The sequence below is a fragment of the Tauraco erythrolophus genome, chromosome 27 (genome assembly GCF_009769465.1).
Source record: "Tauraco erythrolophus isolate bTauEry1 chromosome 27, bTauEry1.pri, whole genome shotgun sequence".
Classification (NCBI taxonomy): Eukaryota; Metazoa; Chordata; class Aves; order Musophagiformes; family Musophagidae; genus Tauraco; species Tauraco erythrolophus.
The window spans coordinates 4,024,959-4,046,308 of record NC_141491.1 but is presented as its reverse complement, the minus strand read 5'-3'; the positions used below and the strand labels follow the sequence as shown (position 1 = coordinate 4,046,308).

The 21,350-nt window shown below is 53.0% G+C and overlaps 2 protein-coding genes across 2 annotated transcripts in view; one reads left to right on the top strand and one right to left on the bottom strand.

Annotated features, from left to right (window-relative positions):
* The first annotated feature begins 1,012 nt into the window (after positions 1 to 1,012).
* Positions 1,013 to 5,865, top strand: UQCC2 (ubiquinol-cytochrome c reductase complex assembly factor 2). Its single transcript, XM_086627384.1, has 4 exons — positions 1,013 to 1,171; positions 4,114 to 4,188; positions 4,569 to 4,638; positions 5,687 to 5,865. The coding sequence occupies exons 1-4, from the start codon at positions 1,034 to 1,036 to the stop codon at positions 5,779 to 5,781; spliced, it is 378 nt and encodes a 125-aa protein (XP_086483510.1). The 5' UTR covers positions 1,013 to 1,033; the 3' UTR covers positions 5,782 to 5,865.
* Positions 5,866 to 7,731: 1,866 nt separating this feature from the next.
* Positions 7,732 to 21,350, bottom strand: part of ITPR3 (inositol 1,4,5-trisphosphate receptor type 3) — a 41,207-nt gene continuing 27,588 nt past the window's right edge. Inside the window, 26 exon segments of the mRNA XM_086627406.1 lie at positions 7,732 to 7,828; positions 8,185 to 8,346; positions 8,869 to 9,029; positions 9,741 to 9,884; positions 9,887 to 9,905; positions 10,177 to 10,301; positions 10,737 to 10,832; positions 11,347 to 11,539; positions 12,032 to 12,196; positions 12,310 to 12,482; positions 12,992 to 13,117; positions 14,099 to 14,291; positions 14,779 to 14,889; positions 15,583 to 15,669; positions 15,944 to 16,045; positions 16,313 to 16,408; positions 16,687 to 16,797; positions 17,227 to 17,427; positions 17,786 to 17,970; positions 18,079 to 18,253; positions 18,917 to 19,086; positions 19,312 to 19,402; positions 19,557 to 19,665; positions 19,846 to 19,994; positions 20,131 to 20,315; positions 21,152 to 21,272. Of these exon segments, the coding sequence (XP_086483532.1) occupies positions 7,760 to 7,828; positions 8,185 to 8,346; positions 8,869 to 9,029; positions 9,741 to 9,884; positions 9,887 to 9,905; positions 10,177 to 10,301; positions 10,737 to 10,832; positions 11,347 to 11,539; positions 12,032 to 12,196; positions 12,310 to 12,482; positions 12,992 to 13,117; positions 14,099 to 14,291; positions 14,779 to 14,889; positions 15,583 to 15,669; positions 15,944 to 16,045; positions 16,313 to 16,408; positions 16,687 to 16,797; positions 17,227 to 17,427; positions 17,786 to 17,970; positions 18,079 to 18,253; positions 18,917 to 19,086; positions 19,312 to 19,402; positions 19,557 to 19,665; positions 19,846 to 19,994; positions 20,131 to 20,315; positions 21,152 to 21,272 (3,519 nt within the window). The 3' untranslated portion in view covers positions 7,732 to 7,759.

The following is a 21,350-nucleotide window of genomic DNA, read 5'->3' as shown; positions in this document are numbered from 1 at the left end:
GTTAAGGCACTGGCACAGGTTGCCCAGAGAAGCTGTGGCTCCCCCATCCCTGGAAGTGTTCAAAGCCAGGTTGGATGAGGCTTTGGGCAACCTGGTGTAGTGGAGGGTGTCCCTGCCCATGGCAGGGGGCTTGGAACTAGGTGATCTTTGAGGTCCCTCCCAACCCAAACCATTCTGTGATTCTATGACTGTGGCTCCTAACAGCTTTGCTGATGGGCTTTATACAGACCCACCTCAGCACCTGCATCACTGCTGAGCTTCTTGCTGGACCGCGAAAGGGTGAAGAAGGGTCTAAAGGTGACACAAGCTGCCAGACCCCCTCGTCAGCAGAGCAGAACACCCGCCTGGGCCGCACGCCTCACCTGCCACTGCTCCCGGAGAGAAAACAGCAGCGTGCTCGAACGGCGATGCAGGGCATCGCGCTCCCTCCCTTCTCACCTCTTACATACGAGCACGTAATTACCGAGCATTTAACCACTCGCCAGCCACGAGGAGCTCTGAGCCAGCGTGCCCGACGTGCTGCACGTGGAGAAGAGGAAGAACAGGCAGGATTTCCCGGTTTTCAAGCGGCCAGCAGCCATTGCATGCCTGGCCCGCGTCTGTGCAGCGCGGCAGGAGCGAGACCCTTCTGCCAGCCGCACAAAGCGGGAGCTTGGCGGCAGTTGAGCAAACTGACGGGCGAAGCCAGGCTGCTCATCAGCCGCCTCGCGAAAGCACCGGGCAGCCCCCCGGGGGTGCTCCTCGGAGCGCTGCCCAAGAGCGGCGGCGCTGCCCACCGGGCCGCGACCCCCGCCCCCTCCGGGGCCCTGAGGGCACAGCAGGGGCCCTGGGGGCACAGCAGGGGCCCGGGGGCGCAGCTCCTGCTCGGTGCTGCCCGCCGGGGGCTGCGCTGACAGGCAGCGCAGCTCCACCCCCCGCCACTGCCCGCCCTCCCGCCCGGCAGCGCCCGGCGCGTACTGCGCATGCGCAGCGCGACCCCTCTCGCCTGCCGTAGGTCACGTGGTTCCCTCCATGGCCGGCGCCGCCGGCAGCGATGGCGGCCACCAGGTACCGGCGGTTCCTGAAGCTCTGCGAGGAGTGGCCGGTGGAGGAGACGAAACGGCAGCGGGACTTGGGCGTCTTCCTGCGGCAGCGGGTGGCTCAGGCCTTCCGCGAGGGGGAGAACACGCAGGTGAGGGCGGGCGGAGGCGGCACCCCGCTGCGCGGGGCTGGGCCGCGCAGGCGCCTCTGCCCGTTCGGCCTCCGGGGGGGGACCGGGGGGTCGGTTTAACGGTCTGAGGCGGCTGTGGTGGTTTTGGGGCACAAACCTCAGGAGTACTCCCTTCCAGTACTTAAAGGAGCCTACAGGAAAGCTGGAGAGGGGCTTTTTACAAGGGCATGTAGTGATAGGACACGGGGCAATGGATTTAAACTGAAAGAGGGGAGATTTAGATCAGATATAAGGACAAAATTGTTCCTTCTGAGGGTGGTGAGGTGCTGAACGAGGTTGCCCAGAGAAGTTGTGGCTGCCCCATCCCTGGAAGTGTTCAAGGCCAGGCTGGATGAGGCTTTGGGCAACCTGGTGTAGTGGAGGGTGTCCCTGCCCATGGCAGGGGGGTTGGAACTAGATGATCTTTGAGGTCCCTCCCAACCCAAACCATTCTGTGAGTTTGGTGCTGACACGGGCGTTTCTTCCCCCAGTGCCCCCGCTGCGGAGCTCTCAGGGTTACAGTTGAGGAGCACATTGTGCCTGTGGGGCTCTGCTCCAAACGAGCCTCCCTGGGTGTCCGCAGAGCCCCTCAGAGCTCCCCTCTGGTCACCTCAGGGCCCACGTCAGGCCTTCAAAACACGGGCCCCAGCAGCCACGTAGGGTGCTCCTCACGTAGGACAAGCTGCGGCGTGTGCCAGATTCTTCCACCATTCACACTACGTGCTTCGGAGAAGCCTGTTCCCGTGGTTGTGGCAGTGGGATACAAAGCATTGTGAATGTCAGCACCGTGCTGGAATCGAGTTAATTAGTGTGTTTTGCTTCAGGTGGTGATAGTGCAACGCAGTGTTGCCTGACGGTGTCAGGCTGCAGCGGTTGTAAAACGGGATTCTATGGCTGTAATTGTGTTGCAGTTCAGGCTTTGGTGCTGAAATAAATTAGAGAAGCTGACGCTCCTCTTGGGCTGCAGACTTTTACAGGCGTGGAGGTGTGGCTGTGGAATGTAAATGTGCCCTTTCTTAGCATAAAAACATTGTTCCAGATATGTGTTTTCTGCTTCAAGGGGCCATTACGGGCACCTAATACTGTACTGGTCACCGGAACAGGCTGCAGCAGGCATTTCGGAAACTGCTTATTGCTTTTTCAAACGCTCAGGACAGCTGGACGTGCTGCTCCGATTGGCTGCACGATCCCAAAGCTGCCACTCATCTTGGAAATGGATGCCTGCAGCACTGATGTCCGTTTATATGTGGAAAGGCTTAGTACAGCAAAGGGAAATGTACTGGCAGACAGCAGGAGGAATGCAGGAGAAAAGAACTGGAGCCATAAAGAACACTTGGTCAGTCTAGTGTCTGTTTTTATTCACCTGGAATAAGGTTTGCTGGTTTGACTGTCTCTGCTACCCATTTAATAGCTATTTCTGCCATCAGCAGGGTCATTTGAAATGTGAATGCAAGATAAATTAAGCTGAAGATCACCTGCAGTGTGGTGGTGGTTTTGAAGTCTGTCTGTCCCTATTTCCTCTCTCCTGCAGCAGCCATTACCTGCTGCATAAGGAGAACCTTTCCTTCGTTTTCCTCGTTTGCACAGAGGAGGCATTACCTGCCCTGTGCTGAGCCCGTGCCAGTGTCCCCAGGGCAGATGAGCCCTGTCGTTTTATCCTGACATGTTTCTGTGGGCACTGTTCTTATTCATAGAATAGAATCATAGAATGGTTTGGGTTGGAAGGGACCTCAAAGATCATCCAGTTCCAACCCCCCTGCCATGGGCTGGGACATCTTCCACTACACCAGGTTGCCCAAAGCCACATCTAACCTGGCCTTGAACACTTCCAGGGATGGGGCAGCCACAGCTTCTCTGGGCAACCTGTTCCAGTGCCTCACCACCCTCAGAAGGAACAATTTCTTCCTTATATCTGATCTAAATCTCCCCTCTTTCAGTTTAAATCCATTGCCCCTTGTCCTATCACTACACGCCCTTGTCCAAAGCCCCTCTCCAGCTTTCCTGTAGGCCCCCTTTAAGTACTGGAAGGTGCAATAAGATCACCCCAGAGCCTTCTCTTCTCCAGGCCGAACAGCCCCAACTCTCAGCCTGTCTCCATAGCAGAGGTGCTCCAGCCCTCGGATCATCTTCGTGGCCTCCTCTGGACCCGCTCCAGCAGCTCCTTGTCCTTCTTGTGTTGGGGACTGCAGAGCTGAAATGTATCATGTATCCATTTGAATCTTTTATGTTTGATGTCACTGGGCAGCGATGCAGCGTTCTGGTTGGGTTGGCTCCCATTGTCAAACAGAAAACCAAGATGAAGTGCTGTCCTCGCTGCTAAATAGACGGCTCTGCAAGGCAGGTGCACCCGTCCGAGGCACCTAGCAGAGGTTTAGGTGTTAGCAAAATCTTTCCAACTTACTAGACCAAAACAGAAATCCATTTACCCTTCACAAGCTCTTCAGTGTCTTTCATGCTGCTTTTCCCTAATCAGTTACAAACTATTTTTAATCTGCATCAGGGTTTTCCAACTTGCATCCTAGTACGTTATCCTGTTTGATGCTTCAGAATAAATCAGGCAGCAAAACTGGCCTTTGAGCAGGGAGTCTCAAGATTTCGCAACAGCTGCCAATAAACTTGAGAATTGTCCAGCAGTGCTCTTGTTAACTGTGTGTTCACAGTTGATCTGTCAGATCTTTTTGAGCAGTTTAAGGTCCGTTCCGGAAATCACAAGCCTCATTCTTGTAGGCCAAGCTGGTGAGAAGTGGAAGGGAGAGAAAATTACCTGCGTTCTTGAGCAGCGTAATAGGGGTCACCAGCATCCTACATTGCACTAAGTCAGCTCAGTTGCTCCTTGACTTGCCTTTTCACAAGCCTTGAAACAAGGTGGCTTTTGCTGTGGAGGTTTAAATTAGGATCTCTGTGATACTTTTATCCCTTTCCAGATTGCTGACCCGGAGGCCTGTGACCAAATGTACGAGAGCTTAGTCAGAATCCACACCAACTACTACAAAAACAAGGTGAGCTTTGGCATTAGCCATCATCCCTCTTTTGGGAGGTGAGTCACTTCGTACTGCAGTGGGCTGCCTCGTCCCAGCAGGGTTTCTGGGAATGTCTAACAGACAAATGAGTGGTCTGTCTGCATCCAGTGTCTGCATCCAGGTGGATGCAGCACTATCTGGTGCCTTTGGTCGCTCCGGGAAGGCTGGACCTTGGCCTCTGTGACATGTGTGAGCAGTGCAGACGATAGTTCTTGGTATGGATGAATAGAGTTCTTAGAGCTTGACTGAAAATGAGCTTGAACTCTACTGTATGGTGACATTTTTTACCTTTTTTAATGCACTACAAGTAACATCTGTTTCTCTCTCTCCTTCTCTCACCTACTTGCTCGCTTGTGAAGTATCCGCGCCTGAAAGACACAAGCTTCACTGGAGTGACAGTAGAAGACTGCAAGATGATTCTAGCAACAGGTACTAATACTGTGCTTGATTTGAGAATAAGCCAGTGCAGGAGATAAAGTACATTCTAGTCTTTGTGGTGTTCACTGCATCGCTTTGACTAAACACCTGTGACTAAAGGACAGAACGGGACTGCTGTGCAAGTATAATAGGATATTTGACTAGGAGTAAGTTCAGGAATAATTGAGGACATCTTCAGTAATCTATCAGGGCAAAAAGTTGATTGTATTTTGCAGCGGGCAGGAACAGCCAAGGGTTTGCAAGGGCCCTTTTGGATCTTATAGCGGTCTTCCAGTACCTCAAGGGGGCCTACAAGAAAGATGGGGAGAGGCTGTTCAGGAGGGCCAGTTGTGATAGGACAAGGGGTAATGGTTTTAAAATAGAGGGAGGTAGATTCAGGTTGGATATTAGGAAAAAATTTTTTACCATGAGAGTTGTAGAACACTGGAACAGGTTGCCCAGAGAGGTGGTGGATGCTCCATCCCTGGAGACGTTCAAGGCCAGGTTGGATGAGGCCCTGAGCAACCTGATCTAGGTGGAGATATCCCTGTTCCTTGCAGGGGGGTTGGACTAGATGACCTTTGAAGGTCCCTTCCAGCCCTAACGATTCTATGATCGGATAGCAGGAACTATGTGAAAGAAAGGCACGTTTGCTACGTCATTCCAAAATGTAGCTGTTTCACAATGCTCAAATTCCCTGCAGTATTTCTTCTTTTGTATTAGACTTTGAGAGAAAACAGGGTACCTCGATGCAGAAATACTCTCAGCCAGATCGTTTATTAAGTGCAATGTAGGAAGCTAGCACAGTTTTGTTCTGCTCCAGTTCCTAACTTTGATTGCAGTGCGTGGAAACTGAATATTAGTTGTTAAGAGATAAGGGACTCCCTTCACAATTGATTGGAAGGGAAAACAAACTTGCCTCAGGCCCTGAAATAGAAATTCATTAAGATGAAAAGTCAAAAAAAAGGAAAATATATGTAAGGCAAAGCTGTTACAAGATGGCTTTCATTCCTTTGCTTTTCTTCCCCTTTCCTCATCTCTCTCTCTTCTCCTTTTGCAGACATTCTGAAACAGATGGAAGACATGAAAAAAGGGACATGGAAAAAATTGCGAGAAAAGTTTTATGCCAAGAAACCTGAAGAGGACTCGAAGTGATAGGCTAACTCCCAAATTCTCTACTGTATATATTCCTAAAGCACTCTGTGTTGCCATGATGAATAAAACCATTTATTCCTCTTAGCAACAGCATTTTTGTTCAGACCTGCACCTTACACTCTTCATATATAGTGCCCCCTCTTTTTTTTTTCCTGGAAATTAGGACATGCCTTAACACATCTGTGCTGAAACTGTATTGGAGCAATGTACTGTAGGGGAAAAGACTTTGTGGTGTTAGACCAGATCCTTTGTATTATGAAAAACGGAGCAGGAGATGCACAGAGCAAGTAGGTGCAACAATGTTAGCTTTAAATTTGGTTGTGAAGATAACATTAGTGATGAAAATGCAGCTGTGCTTGTGTTTCTGGTAACAGTGAAATTGAGGGAGGGATAACTTCACTCGTGGCATTTGTTTTCCTTTTGAGAAGACACAGGAGAGGACTGAGGGTGACCGTTTACCACGGTGGAGCAGTGTAAGAGTTTGAGATTTCAGGCAAATGGTGCAGTGGTGTGTTGCTGGTCGAGCTAGATCTGTGCAGATTTCCCTCGGTGAGAAGGGAGAAGGCTCTGTATGTGTCACTGCAGATCTGAGGGATAAAGATAGGTTTTAATGACATGTTGGTATATAGGGCCATAAACAAATTTCAAGTGTGATTAGTCCATTGCTGTGGCCTATTTTTAATTCCTTTTTAAAGCTTTAGTGCTTGCATCAGTGTCTATTCTTGGGAGGCAGAGGCACAGGACTGGAGTTGGGGTGGCTACAGCACTGCTTGGCTTGGGGAAGATAAGTGTCTAGAACACAGCTATGCCAGGACTCAGCTTGGCTCGAGGCAGCACCAACAGCTGCTCCTTTTTATGTATTTGAATAGTGTTTTCCTGGCAAGTAGTGAAAGAATTTGAAACTTTGCAGCAGGCTCTAATCCAAAGCTTCAGAAAACAAGGCTGGTGTTCAAGGTAGTTCTTCGTGGTAGTGGTGTTCTTCATCTTCTGACTGGAACATCATACTACATTTTAAAGTTTAACATCTGGAGCTGAGAGCATGGGGTTGTGGAGCACGTTGGGTAATACAGGCCTGGTTTGGCTTCAGGTCCTTGGATTGTTCTGTATTTCTATTTATAACAGCCTCATTACGTACCAGAGTGCACAGGAAGGGCGCTTTCTTTACCCTGTTTAAGTTTTTATTATAACAGGATTTTGTATTTAATTTAGTTAAGGCAATTTACACTTCAGTTTTTAAGTAACAACAATAACAAAACAAAACAAAGTAAAACATTACACCAGAGATGAAACTAAAACACAGGACACCCCTTCACAGTGAACTCCTGTAAACCTGCAGTCTCCTACTACTACTGCCCAGATATTCGTGGTCCACAGAAGGCAAAAGACTAGTTCACACTAGTACAAGCTTGGCTACTCATCCTCATCTGGCGAGTTAATTTAACAAATCCATCTCCTGGAGTTGAGCTCCTCTTTACTGCACCACAGTGATGAACAGAATTCTTTAAATGGAGAGGGATCAGCATGGAGCAGGTACAGCAAATACGAGGGCTGGTTTGCAAAGATCCACGTGTACTAGTGCCACTCTTGGAATAAGTTAAATATTGCAGCCCTACAGCTAGTTACACTACACCTGAGGTGGAGGCCATCAGGATGTAGCACATGGAGATAAAGATACAACCCTCCACATTTGCAAAATAAAGAGTTATTGCAATGAGGAATACAAGTCCGGTCTAATTTATCTTCCTACAAGGGCATTAGAGTAACGTGTGGGTCCAGGTATGGTGAGGAATCCTGGCCAGTCCCCGGTTCTGGAATTGCTTACAAGCATCTAAAGAGAACATGGACTGGGAAGCCCTTCCGCATGGTCCATCTTTCTCCAACAGCGACGTCCACGCGTGGAACCCAGGAACAAGCAGCCTCGCTAGCTGGTAGGTCTGTGTCGACCTTCGGTGGGTGAGGCTGATGCTTCTTCTGTGTCTTAGTGGTTCATGGTATTCTGGACGTCCACAAAGCCCATCCTTTGCCTGCGCTTCCGTTGCTCCGTCATCTAGAGTTCAAACAGGGACACAAGTGAGGTAGGAAACCAGGCTGCCTTTCCATCCGTAACGTGCTCCTCCAGCGGGTGACGGACAAGGCTGCTTTAAGCATCTGCCAGAAAACCCTGTGAGTTGGACTCCAGCTGATGAGGATGTCAAGTATCAAACAGTACATGTCCTGAGCATCCCTGACCCCCCCCCAAAAAAGAGCTGCAGGAGCCCTTTGCCTTTTATCTGAAGTTGTACTGGCTTGGACTGGTTCTGGCTCCTGTTCCTCGCAATCAGTGTCTATTTTGGTAAGGGCAGCGGGTTTCTACACTCAGGTGTTCCTCAAGTGTTCCTGTTTTAATTTAAAAGCGTTTAGTACCTGTTCCTTTAGCTCGTTCAGCTGGGAGGTGAGATGGGACACCAGCTTCATCGTGGTGTTGAGTTTGTCTTGAAGATTTCGGATCTCATTCTGTTCCCCTTCCCCTTCATTGCTGACCAGCGACATGGCTCGCATCCGGGGGAACCAGTCAAGGTTCTTGTTCTGGAAAGGTGACCGTAGAGAATGGGAGTGGGAGAAGGGGTGAGGAGGAGGGAAGAGACCTAGTAGGATTTAACAGGAAGCCTGCCTCTGCTTAGGGATTGAAGAGATTCTCAAAAGGCTCGTCTTGTCTGTATCTTTGCAAATTTTCCATCAATTTTCATTTCTAGCTTTTTTCTTAGCGCTTTCTGGGCTCAAGTTCAGAAGTTTTTTATTTTCTAAATTTCCTTTCCCTCTCTTCTTGCCTTGAAATCACCTTGAAGTCACACTCTCTACTGCTTGGTTCTGCCCTTGGTTCAACCCTTAAACACACAGTACAAAACATCAAACAGACAACGTGCTGTTGGCTGAGATTGCAAAGCGCAAATAACCAGCCAAGAACGAACTAAGGCGCAACAACGTTATTAAATATTTTCCAAAAGCTCCTTCTCAAAACTGTTTTTCTTTGGCAAGCCCATTGTTCTCAACCATTTCCTCGGGGCAGGCAGGCTGCGATAGCGAGAGCTGCCCTGCGAGGACACGTACCTTTATCATCTGCGCCACGTAACTCTCCGGCCCTGTGTAGTCTGTCTTGTTCTTCACTCGCACCAGCACGATGAAGTACAAGTAGTTCCACATGTTGTGCTCGTATTTAATGTGCTCCTCGAAGGACACCGTCTTGTTGTCAAACTTGTCCCTTTCGAGTCCTGGGGAAGGCAGTCAAGAACGGAGAAGGTGGAGAGAGGGGAGGAGAAGGTAAGATGGGAGCAAGCAAAGAAATGCGAAAAGAAGTACAGATGAGTGCATCCTCTGCCAGCTGTGACTTTCAAGATGTGCTTTTAATAAATAGTTGGCATTTAGCACACACCAAGCATCCAAAACGGGCAAAATACCCCAGTTGTCTATTAGGAAGGCATCTATCTCAAATACTACTAAGTTGTGCTTCCTGCCTGTGTGTCTAAAAGCATAAAATGCACCCAGCAGATATCTTAAGGAAAAAAGAGCTAGACATTGGGTTTTTCCCTTTTTTTTTTTTTGATGCCTTCCTATGACTGAAAGCATTCCAGAACATTTTCGTGTATTTTATTTCCTTAGTAATATCGTGCTTTTTTCACTGGCTAAGTGATGGTCTCAGGAGTGAGAGGCACAGCCACGCGAGCTCCACCACGCAGCGCGCAGCGGTTTGCTTTAGCACCTCATTAACAGAAGGTGAGGAACAACAGAGATCATTTCCCCTCTCCCTTTGTGTCCTTGTTTAAGCCTCCTCACACTGCAGTGACTCATCCCTGAACAGATTTAAGTTTTGCTGTGAACCAAATGAAAACCAGAAACCAGCTGAAACTCCTTCCTTCCCCTCAACCTTAGAAGAGAGGAAGAGCTTCGGGGCAATTCCTGGACACCGAGGTCCCAGCGCTCACCGCATATGAAACAGGTGGTCTTCAGTATTTCTTCCTTCTTTTGCTTCTCGCTCCTCAGATCAGCAAAAGTGTCAATAATGACCCCAAAGATGAGGTTAAGGACGATGATAATGACAATGAAGAAGAAGAGGAGGTCGTAGACAACCGAGCAGGAAACAGGGACTCCTGTAATGGATGAAAGGGATAAACGTGTGTCTCCTGCACCCCTTCTCTCGCCTCTGCAACCGAGCTGCCTCGTCACACGGGCCATGGGCTGGGGTGCCAGGTAGGAGGAATAAAAGGTGTGATAGTGGAAGAGAGGAGGAGAACACAGGAGGGCAGTGTGGGGGATAGAGCTGGAAGTGTCACAGCTCCCTGGGAGGGAGGGCAGCTGCACAGCGGGAAACGCAGCAGGACGTGGCAGAAGAAAGGGGTCCCGCGTGTTGCCCAAACTCACGTCCTTCGACGGCTTCCGCAGAATGTCGCCCACGCCCCCTCCGTTCCTCAGGCCGTGGTTCAGGACGGTGACGATGCACATGAGCAGCGTGTCGCAGGCGCGTTCCCACTGCTCAGCCTCTGCTTCTGGAGTACCAGAGGGGGAAATGAAAGCAAAAACCCAGAGCATAGACAGGGCAGGAGTACCAGATCATTCCAAAGAACCCAGAGCTCTGAGGATGACTTGCTGCAGTGGCAAATCTCCTGGGAGCAGGTGCTCGTTGTGGATCTTCCAACCAGCATCTTCCCAGCAGCTCCTCCAGCTTGTTCCGTGCTGGGGAGGTGTCTGGCTGAGCACTCCCAAAGCTCCCACTTTCTTTATGACTAAACTGAATCTACTTCGACATTTTTTATGCCAAGGTCAGTGCAAAATTTGCAGGCCTCTTGCCTAGTACGTGCCAGAAAATGGGTTGTTTGTTTCCCTCTTTGAAAAGCTGGTATTTTTCTGAGCTCCCTGACAAACCAGGCAGCCAACCTACTCTGCCACTAACAGAGCCAACCTCTCTAATGAGCTTCACTTACCTTCCAAGGCAGTGGGCACAGCAGAGCAGCTAATTTTGTCACCGCTGCACGACTCCATGAAGGTCTCCATGTTCCTTTGCATCCCCAAGGGGTCATCTGCAAGGAAAAGAGCCCGCAGCCTTGTCAGAGCACCAGCTCGCCTTAGTAAAGCTCTTCCCTGCTGTCACGGGTGCTTTTCAACTGCCTCTTCTTGTAGCTTTCAAGCTTCTTGAAAAAAAAAGTTGCTTTTCATCCTCCTAGCCTTCTCTAGGCTTCGAATCTTTTGCTCGAGTTTCAGTAAGACCCCTACAGAGCTAAAAGTTCAGCTGTAGCTGTCCACCCCCTTCTCTGCACTCGCTCCTGGCCCCAAAACCATGTGCTCTGCAGCACGAGGTCCCCAAGTCGGCACAGGCAGCTGTCTTCTCCACCAACCCCAAAACCAGTGCCACCAGGAGTTTGTGCCAAGGCTACAAACCCCATGGCCACGCAGACACACAGACACGTGTGTGGTTTTGCAGCGGGGAGGGAGCAGGGTCTTGTGCAATGGTCCAGCTGCAGAAGGGGACCCCTGCTCTGCCCAGCCCCTCTCTAGCCCAAGCGCCGCAGCCAACAAGGGCACAGGCTGAACAACCTTTGGCTTTGCTGTCCGGCAGCCGGTCCACCTCCAGGATGAAGTCATCCTTCAGGAAGAGGAAGCCCACGATGGAGAAGAGGTAGACGAGGATGAGCGCCAGGAGGGCTGTCAGCAGGATGGAGCGCCCGTTCCGAGTCACGCTTTTGATGACATTGAACAAGGTCTCCTCACGGTAGATCAAGTCAAACAGCTGAAAGGACCCAGGAGCAAAGAAATGACGTGGGATGCTTTTCTTGATAACGCCTGGCCTACCTACATCCCCTTTTATCCTGAGATCTTGGATCACTTAGCAGACCTTGGCTAACTTTCTCATAAAGCATCGAAGTTTCCCAGCTTACTGCAGGGAGGCAGAGAAGAATGAAGTGACTTATGCACAGCAGGAGAGCCAAGAATAGGACACATGCACCCTGCCTCTGCCCTCACCGGCTCACGTTGTCTCCCAGCTGACCCAGATAAAGCACACAGCAGAGATTAGAAAGAGAGAGATAGCAAAAGACCAGGAGAGAGACAGTAATAGATGCTGTCGGAAGGCAGAAAGATCAGCCTACGCAAAGATTAGAGCACAGTGAATTGTTCTCACTGCTGTTATCAATCAGCCCCTGGAAGGTGTCACAGGAACCTTTTAGCTTCTAACGGGGCAGACTGGCTACCTCTGTGCCTCAAACACCTGCAGGTATTGTACCAGGATGCTGTAGAAGAGTTCATGCACGAAGAGTCCCAGGACGCTCGTCACGATGTAGCCAACGTGGTAGAGAAACTCCACATCCATGATCATGGCCTTGTAGCCTCGGATGAAGGTCCCACGATTGCCCACGAAGCTCACCACAAACACAATCTTGTTGGTCAGCTGGGGAACAACCAGAAACAGGAGGGAGTGGGGTTTGCTGCGCCTTATGAATGCAGAGCAGCCTCCTGTGTCATGGGCTGCCACGCTATTTTTCCAGCACGTGGAGGACTTACATTGAGAGCTCCCAGGATGTTCAGAGTGAGTCCAATCCCCAGGTAATAAATCGAACGCAAGATCAGTGCCACGAGGAGCGGCCTGACACCGTAGCGCTTAGTGAACAAGGCCATGATGGAGAAGCAGATCAGAATCCAGAAGAGCAGCGAGATCAGTGGGGAATCCAGCACTCCTGGGAAGGGAAGACCCACAGCAATTAAACGGCACGAGACTAAACCCGTGCTGCCAATCGGACACTGTGCTGCTGTCCAGAAAAATGTGCTGATTATCAGAGCGAAGAAAGAGAGACATCATGCTTGACTGCAAAGACTAGTATTTACTAAGATGGCTCTTACCGATACGTTTTTCCAACATCTTTTATCCAAGATCTCAAAACTGCTGTAAATGATGGCAGCTTTGCCTGCCAGCAGGTCCGTATTCGTCATTGCTTCCCCAGTTTACAAACAGGGAAAGCGCAGCCCAGGGAGAAGAGACTTCTTCCCCAAGAACGAAGCAGTGGCAGGGCTGGCAACTGAAATCTTGACTTAGCCCCTTGCTTTGCCCAGAGAAAAAGGACTTGGGGCTTGAGGAGTCAAATGGAGACTGAGTGGGGAGGAGTAATGGTAAGGGGACCAGTTTTCCTGCATATGAGGGTCCCCATTTTCTTCCACCTCAAGGAGCAGCAGATGCTGGGGCACTTACCCATGGAAGTGGCTTCAACGTAGGGGTAGAAGAAAGCAATGATTATGTTGATGAAGACAGCCAGGTTGAAGGAAATGCTCCCCCAGAGAGTCATTCTGCGGGAGAACCAGTACATCAGCGGCATGCCTGGAGGGAGAGGAGGCAGACACACACATCTCAGCCAACCTTGTGCCAACCATGGAAGGTTTTGTCCTCCCAGACATCCGAAGAGCTCGGGCTAGTGGGGCTGGAGGGACCTTTGCCTCTCACTTCCTTCAAAACATTAATAACAGCTCCCTCCTCATCTGCAGAAATAGGAGTGCAAGTTCAAAACCTTACTGCTCACGTTGCTGGGCTTCTCGGCCCTTGGACCTGCTCTGGCACCTTGGAATCAGATCAGCTCCATCCTCCTCCTCCTCCCCATCTCCCACCTTCTACAGCCTCTCATGTCCTTCAAAACAACAGCGTCTTTGTGTTTGCAGCGCTCGGTCTGCTCCCAGAGGAGACCCAGCCAGCAGCTTCCTATCCATACTGGAAACTTGTTTCCTGCTGAATTCCTGAGATAGTTTTGACTGGATCTGCAAGTGTTTTCAGAGCTGCTACACTACCCCTTAGCTGCATCGCCGTATCTGTAGTGTGACTCTACTGAGCTCCTGTTATTTTAAGCCAGGATTTCCGTCCTGATGCAGCCCTGAAGGCACCTAAGCAGGTCTGCAGGGTGCAGAGAAACAAGTTTTATTTCCCACATGTAGCTGTTAGATCCTGGCTTAGGAGAAGGCAACCAAAAATAAATGGAGAGAGGGTTTTCCAGGGGAAAACACCTGCAGGTGTAATCCCAGGGAATGCACTGCAAGATGCGGTTCAGGCTACGGAGGAACTGGACTAACAGGCACGGAGGAAATAAACACATTTCTGGGGTATGGATTAACCTCCACTCCCTGCAAACCGCCGAGTGCTGCGTCCTACAGAGCACAAGGGGCACAAGGAGCTCGGAGATGGCATCTCCAGGCTGCTGCCAGGGTCCACAACCCTTTGAAAGCAGGGCTGTGTCCCAGCTTCGCAGCTGGGGCTGTTGGAAGTGCCCGTGCTGGCTGGGGGAGCCAACAGGAAGGTCTGGCTTGCTCTTACTGCGCAGTTTCTTCTGCCATTCCATCTCGTTGTGGAGGAAGGATGACTGGTCGAAGAAATCACTGACTTTGCTGCCTTGCTCGTCCTGCTCCGTGGTGGTGAAGAGCCGGTACTTGGTCTCCTTGGTGAGGAACTCGCAGATGCCAGGCACCGGGAAGATTATTTGCTCCATGCTTCGGTCCAGGCGCACAATCTGCAGGAGGATGGAGAAGGTGCCATCAAATCCTGCCCCTGCCAGGCATCGGTGTCCTCTGTCCTAGACCCAGCCGTGCCTTCCCCTCCTCCCTTCCACCCCGCCGGGGCCCAAACATCACTGGCCACTTGTCTAACGCTGCGAACCGACCCAGCAAAGGCAGCACTGGAGGAAAACACGTCAACCTTTGCTGGCCCATCACAAGCAGATCCACGCTGGCAAGCAGGGACAGGGCTGCCAAGTCGGCTGCATCCCAGCTGCTGTGGGGAGGGGAAGGAAGGGTCCAGGGTGGGGGGGCAGCTCATTCCCCCCCGTGGACTCTGCTAACACCTCCAGCTCTCTGCAGAGCCAAGAACCTGTCTGCTTTTTGCTGGCACAGGGCTGGGAAGGCTCCTGGTGCAAAATCACCGGGTGCAAGGCAGCTGGAGCACACGTGGGGTTCACCGACCATGTGCATACGAGCAACCCAAGAGCTAACAGGTCTTGCCTCAATCTGGGAGGTGTGTTTCTCGTAATACGCCAGTGGATCCTCCTCTTCCTCCTGGACCGGAGCCGTCGACTTCAGCATCTGTGTCAGCTGCTTGTTGTTTAGGCTGAGCTGGGATGGGGGGAGAGGGGGAGAGGATGAGAGTGGTCTCAGCCGGGGGAGCCAGGTCTGACTCTGCACTGACAACTGTGTTCCTCAAAGTCTACCAAAGTTAATGAGGTTTCAGGGATAAGCAAATGAATTAAAGCTTCCTAAAGGAGTATGAGTCCTCCCTGAGGTGACAGACATTCGATTCCCTGCAATAATTACATCCAAACTCTGCTAATCCACAAATTACAAATCAATGCCCGTAAAACCCCAGGGAAATCACATCACTGCTGCATCTCGTTCGGGATCTGAGGTACGTAGGCAAGAAATGACGGCAAAGGATTCAGCCCTTCCTTTCCTGAAGGGAAGGGGAGAAAGTGGGTACCAGCAGGACGCCATCAGGGCCACCAGCCTGTCCCTGTGATGAGCTGGATGTCACCCTCCAGCTGAGCCTTCCCTGGGGAGCCCGGCAGACCCCCACAAACACGGCTCTCCACAGCTCAGTCTCATGCTTTTGGACTTGTAGCTTTGGCTCCGAGGGCACTGCTAAGCCTTTCTTTCTTTAGTTCCCCTGGGGAATACCAAAACCCATCAAATCTCAAACAACAAAACCCAGGGTGGCTCAGCAAGGGTGGGGGAGCAGCTCTTTCCAGTCTCTGGTCAGGGTCGGGGGGGCTTGTGGGGGGCTCTGCTTCCGTTCCCGAGGCCTCTCCGTACCATGGATGAGATGCCCTCCTCCTCCTCCTCCTGGATTCGCTTCACCGGCTTCAGGAGCTGCTGCAGAGACTTGTTGTGTCGGGACAGCTGGAAGAGGGACAGCGATAGCAGGTGAGCACAGGCTGGCGAGCAGCCACTGGTGACCACGGGACGGGACCCGTGGGCAGAGGGGCGCGGGACGGCCGGCAAGCCCGGGGGCTGGCTGCTCACGGGAGCCAAAAGCCATGCCTCCCCACGGAAGCCAGCCTGGCTGGAGGAAATGCAAATAAATATAGGGAAAAACAAGCAAATTAGTGAGTGGGAGCCCAGCCCGGCACGGGGAGCCCAGCCCGGCACGGATCCTGCTCTCACAGCTCCGTACCTGCAGCGCCAGTATATAAATGTTGTGACCGACTTCCCGGGGGGAAACCTCGGCGTTTTCACACTCCTCCTCCTGCAGATAGGCCTTCTTAATCACGTCGACCTGGAAGGCAGCAGAGGCACAGTGAGCTTCTCCCCACCTCCTTGCCTCATTTCCCCCCTCTGGCCACGAACAGCTCTGGGAAAGCCATCGGGCAGGGACACTTGTGCCAAAGGCGGTGACCAGCGGTACGGCAGATGAGATGGTTCTTGGGTTGTCAAACCAGAAATGGCACCAGGACCCTTGGGTTTAAGAGGTCCAGGAATGGGCTGGGAGGAGGCTGGGGGCTCAGCAGGGCAAGGCTGGGGGTGCTGCACCGTCAGCCCTTACCAGCTCCTGCGGGCGGAGGCTGATGAGGATCCGCTCTGCATTTTCGCTGTCATGTCTGCTCTCCATGAGGGCCAAGAGGAGCTTGGAGGCATTGTCCTGGTGAGGAGAAGCCCTTGCTGAAGAGAGTTGTGCCCTGCCTTTGCCCAGGGTGGGCACAAATCCCCCTGCATCCCAGTCAGCTGCACTCCCCTGTGCTGGAGGAATCTGAGCCTCATACAGTGGAGATGCACCAGCCCTGTCCCACCAAGCCCACATGCTCCCACACTTGAAGACCTGACACACTCATGGTCCACACTACAGCATCCACCTCACCCCACGGCTGTGCCAGCAAGCCCACATGTGTGCCCACCACCCTAGCCCAAGGCTCTGCCCACCTTCAGCTGCAGGACCAGGTCCATCCGATACTTGCAGAGAGGGCTGATGTCGTTGAGGATGAGGGCTGTGATGATGTCAATCCCATTGGACTCATGGGTCACGATGCAGCTCTAGGGGAGCAACGCAATGTGTTATCCCACCGATGCTGCCCATGTGCCCAGCTTCACCCTCCAACACAGCCCAGGTCCGAAACGGTGCCCAGCCTTCAGTGCCAACCCTGCCTGATCATCCCTGGAGCCCCAAACCCCTCGTCCCCCTTGAAAAGGCACTGTTTACACCCCTATATTATTTAACCCCCGTTTGCATCACCGTATTCTCTAGCCAAGCAGTAGCTCGTGCCTGCGCAGCATCCCTGTGCACCCTGGCATCCCCTGCCACCCACGTTCTGCTCCCCTTCACACCCTGAAACCAAGAGCTGGCCCCGTCCCTGCTGCCTTCCCACGCGTCCCCCCCAAATCTTCCCCTGGGGGTCCCCGATAAGCGGTGAAACGTTCCGAACACACCAGAAAGGACCCAGACCTGCGGCGATACCCACGGACCTGGTTCTCGTGGCAGGGCCCCTGGCAGTACTCAGTCAGGGTCTCCAGGGTCTGGGTGATGAGGGCCACGTTGTACTCATTGATGTAGAGGCCAAGCAGCCCCAGCCCCCCCGTGGTGCTGCCGCACATGATGTCGAGGAACTGCAGCGTCTCGCACACCAGGTTGTAGTTGGTCTTGTTGTTCTGGCACCGGAGGAAGTTCTGCCGAGCAAAGCCTGCGGTTACGGGGCTGAGCAGCACCACTCTGATAGAGGAAAAAGTCCTGATCCCCCTCCCGACACCCCCTCCAGCTGCGGTTTGGTGCAGAATTGGGCTGGGGCCACCCCTGCAATGTGCAGACCTCTGAGAGCAGCACCCAGTCCCATGGACACAGTCATGCCATGAACAGCTCCTTCCACAACACCAAAAGTTATCCATATGGTGCAATTGCAGATGGGGAAACTGAGGCACGGAGTGGCCGGTGCAATGGCATTTTGGACCAAACTGAAGCAGATCCCAACCTTCCCACACCCCCATCCTGTGGCCTCTGCCCCGACCCCTAACAGCCCCCGTGACCAACCTGCAGGTCCCGGTTGTGGTTCTCACAGAGCAGTTGCAGGAATCGCAGGATGGGCTCCATGATCAGGACTGTCACCCCCATTTCGTTGTTCTGGCCCTGCTCCCCAGTGTCATGGCCCTTCCGAAACCCTACGGCCATCGGGTATCGGGAGGGGGTGCCGGGCATCAGGAAGGTGTCTCCTCGTCCTAGAGAGCAATCCAACCTCGTTAGCACCGGGCAATCCAATGAGACAGACGTTGGCTCTACCATGGGGACACACTGGCTCTACCACGGGGACACAGCCTGACCCATACCTTTGGTGCCGGGGTCAGGCTCATCTTTGTCCTCACGAGGCTTGTTCCCGATGTCACTCATGTTCACGGACACCGTAGACTTGGTCTCCTGCTGCGCCTTCTTCATCCGGTCGTGCAAAACTTTGAAGAACTTCTCAGATTTCTTGTCACTCGTCATGAGGTTGTAAAAGGATTTCTGGGAGGAAGGAGGACAGTCGTTCAAGTCTCCACCCTGAGGTCCAAACTCTCCCTGCCTGTCCCTCAGATTTGGTAGCCTCCAGCATTCAAGACCTTGTCTGAGATGACCTGACGAGCAGGTTTATTCCCATGCAACACCCCGGACATCACAGCCCTCTTGGATTTACAGGGCTGGATTGTCCCCTGCCGCTGTGCTCTCCTTTACCCTAAGCAGGGTTAGGGACAAGCTGCGATTCCAGCAGCTCCACGCCTGGAACCCTACAGTTTTGCACACGTACAATTTTTCAGCTTCCCTGTGATAAAGGGTTCCAGATAAGCCACGAGTCATCCCCCAAGAGCTGCAGCCCTGAGCCATTTTAGCAATACAGAGAGCACCAGCATGACTCCAGAAACAACCTGCCCCGTTCGCAGCATCCAGCCCTCGCGCTCAACCCAGCCACTGAGCTGGAAAACTCCAAACCAGACAGATTTCTGCGGTTCCTCCAGCAAACACATGCAACCTAACGGTGTTTTGGCCAAGCCTGCTGCCCTGGGGCCAACCCAGGCCTGAGGACTGCCCTGCGCCCATGTCTTCCAAGTGCTGGGACCATTTTACACCGCACACCATGGTGGTCCGATCCCACCTGGGGCCAGCACCCGCCGCACAGCCGGGGTTCAGCACCTGGATCTCGGTGTTGCCTCCGTCCAGCAGCCGGATGGCAAGCAGGATGCTCTCTTGGAAGATCTTCTCGTTCTTAGTGTTCATGATGAGGTCAGCTACCAACTTGGTGGCCCCTTCTCGGTCCAGGCGGCACTGGACGGCAGCGATAGCAGACCAGTCCTGGTCTTGGCCTGCATGAGAGGACACGGACGTACGTGACGCTGCAGTGGTGCAGGAGAACGAGCCTAAGGGCATCTCAGGCCCATCCCTTCATCTCCCCAAATCCTTTACTCCCACCGAGGTGGAGCATGGAGAGCAGCTACAGACCTGATCCCATCACGGCTCAGGAGCTGGGCATTCGAGGTCTGCCTGAGCCATGCAGAGAGACAGGGAAGGCGCAGCAGATGGGCACTCACCTGCCCCAGCAGCATCCACGATTTCTCCTTTGGAACTGGACTTCTTGTTCTGCAGGTAATTGTTCAGGAGCATTTTCCGCAGCAGGTTGCCCTGCCAAGACAAATAAACGTCATGAGTCTCCCAAGGCCAGGGACAGCGCTAGAGCGGAACGAGGTGGAGCACCCGTGGACTGCAGCAGGGAGGGCGCTGCCAGCCTGGGAAGTGGAGCGGGGCTGAGGACACGCCACGAGACCACCATGCTCACCCTCTCGCCATACTTGTTCCTCTTCACCAGCATCTGCTGCAGTGTCCTCAGCACCTTGATGCACAGCTTCTCCTCTGTCTCCATGAGGTCCTTGGTGTGCTGCACCAGCCTGGCACAGCAAAGCCACCGTCACACAGCCGAGAGGGACAATGGGGTCCCTGAGGGAACCGTCCCCACCATCCCTCCAGGCTGCAGGCACACACCAGGACGCACAACACACAAAGGATGGATGTCACCAGCCCTTCCCAGCAACCCCAGCATGCCCCGAGCAATCTCAAAGCATCCTCACTTGGACAGGAAACCTCCACTCTCGCATCGCTGAAATGCCTCCGTCCCTTCCATGAAAAGCAGCTCTGGCCGGTGGAGGACGTCCACCAGGACAGACAGCTCAGCCTCCACCAGTGGTTTCAAGCGATCCTCCAGTGCGTTGATGATGTCCTACAAGTCACAGCACACACCTTTAGGGCCAATGCGTGCCTAGGAGACACGAGCACGGGAGAGGGACCCCTGCAATGCCAGCACCTTCTCGCTGTCAAGCACCGATCCATGCCACTGCCACCTCCCTGCCCCGTACCTGCAGCTTCTCTATGATGTTCTTGTAGTCCCACTGGTTGGGGGTGGTGGAGACGCGGGGGAAGGTCCGCGTGGCCGTCTTGTAGCTGGACGTGTTCCTCTGCACAGTGCTGGTGGAGCTGCTGTTGAGCAGGGAGCTGACGTGGGCGTCCAGGTCCATGGGCAGCGCGATGGAGCGGCTCTTGGCTGCAGGAGAAGGAGCCAGAGTTGGTGACAGTCATGACCCAGACCACGCCATCAGCTGGGTCCTTCACTTGCAGCAGAGAAGATCTGGGTTAAATACAAGAATAGAGTCCTCCAGTCTAGTGAGGGGTGGAGTATTTCCATCTATCCCTCCCCACTGCAGCACAACATGGACTACAGCCTCCCCAGCCCAAGGTAGGATGGAAGGAGGCACCAGCGCCAGTTTTCAGTTGGGAAAGCCCAGCACGGAGATGTTGTAAGCCCTGCCTCAAATTACAAGGGGAAATCCCCACCCAGTGTCTAGGCACCGAGCAATCCTTTCCACGGTGACTCAGTGCTAACAACCCTTGTCCCCTGCCAGGCAGCCACAGGCATGCTGAGGGCAAAGTCCTGGCGAGGGAAAACCACCATAAATGCTGGCTTTGCTTTCAGGCCCTTCACCAGCTGGGACACACCAGGGATCTCCCAACCAAGCCCAGGCTTCGGTTATCCCCACGTCACCCTGGTAATGCCTGGAGATGTAGCTCAAAAAAAGCACATCCCGGAGCCAAACGTCCTCATTCCCGGCCGGCAGCCTCTCGCCGGGGTGTCCTGCCAAGACCCCCATCCCTGGAAGTGTTCAAGGCCAGGTTGGATGAGGTTGAGCAACCTGGTTGAGCAACCTGGTGTAGTGGAAGGTGTCCCTGCCCAGGGCAGGGGGTTGGAACTAGATGATCTTGAAGGTTCCTTCCAACCCAAACTGTTCTATGATTCTATGACCCGCAGTAGAGAAGATGGCTCTTGCTTGCTGCTGGAGTGGTCGGAGGGGGACAGAGCATCGCTCCAGCACGGCTCCTTACCGACCATGGCCAGCGTGCGGATGCAGGCTTCCACCGAGCTCTTGTGCTGCTGCTGCAGCCAGGGACACTCCAGCAGCCTCATGGTGGACTGGAGAAGCTGCACCACAATGGTCTGGTGGGTCTGCAAGAGAGAGCAGGCAGGTATGTATCAGTGCGAGGTGCGTCCAGACCTTGTTTTGAGGGGCTCAATGAACCTTTT

What these genes read in the sequence shown, in the direction of transcription:
- UQCC2 (XM_086627384.1), top strand. Translation starts at nt 1,034, where the DNA reads ATGGCGGCCACCAGGTACCGGCGGTTCCTGAAGCTCTGCGAGGAGTGG. An exon ending in GCGAGGGGGAGAACACGCAG is followed by an intron (nt 1,172 to 4,113) that starts GTGAGGGCGGGC and finishes ATCCCTTTCCAG; the next exon opens with ATTGCTGACCCGGAGGCCTG. An exon ending in CCAACTACTACAAAAACAAG is followed by an intron (nt 4,189 to 4,568) that starts GTGAGCTTTGGC and finishes TCGCTTGTGAAG; the next exon opens with TATCCGCGCCTGAAAGACAC.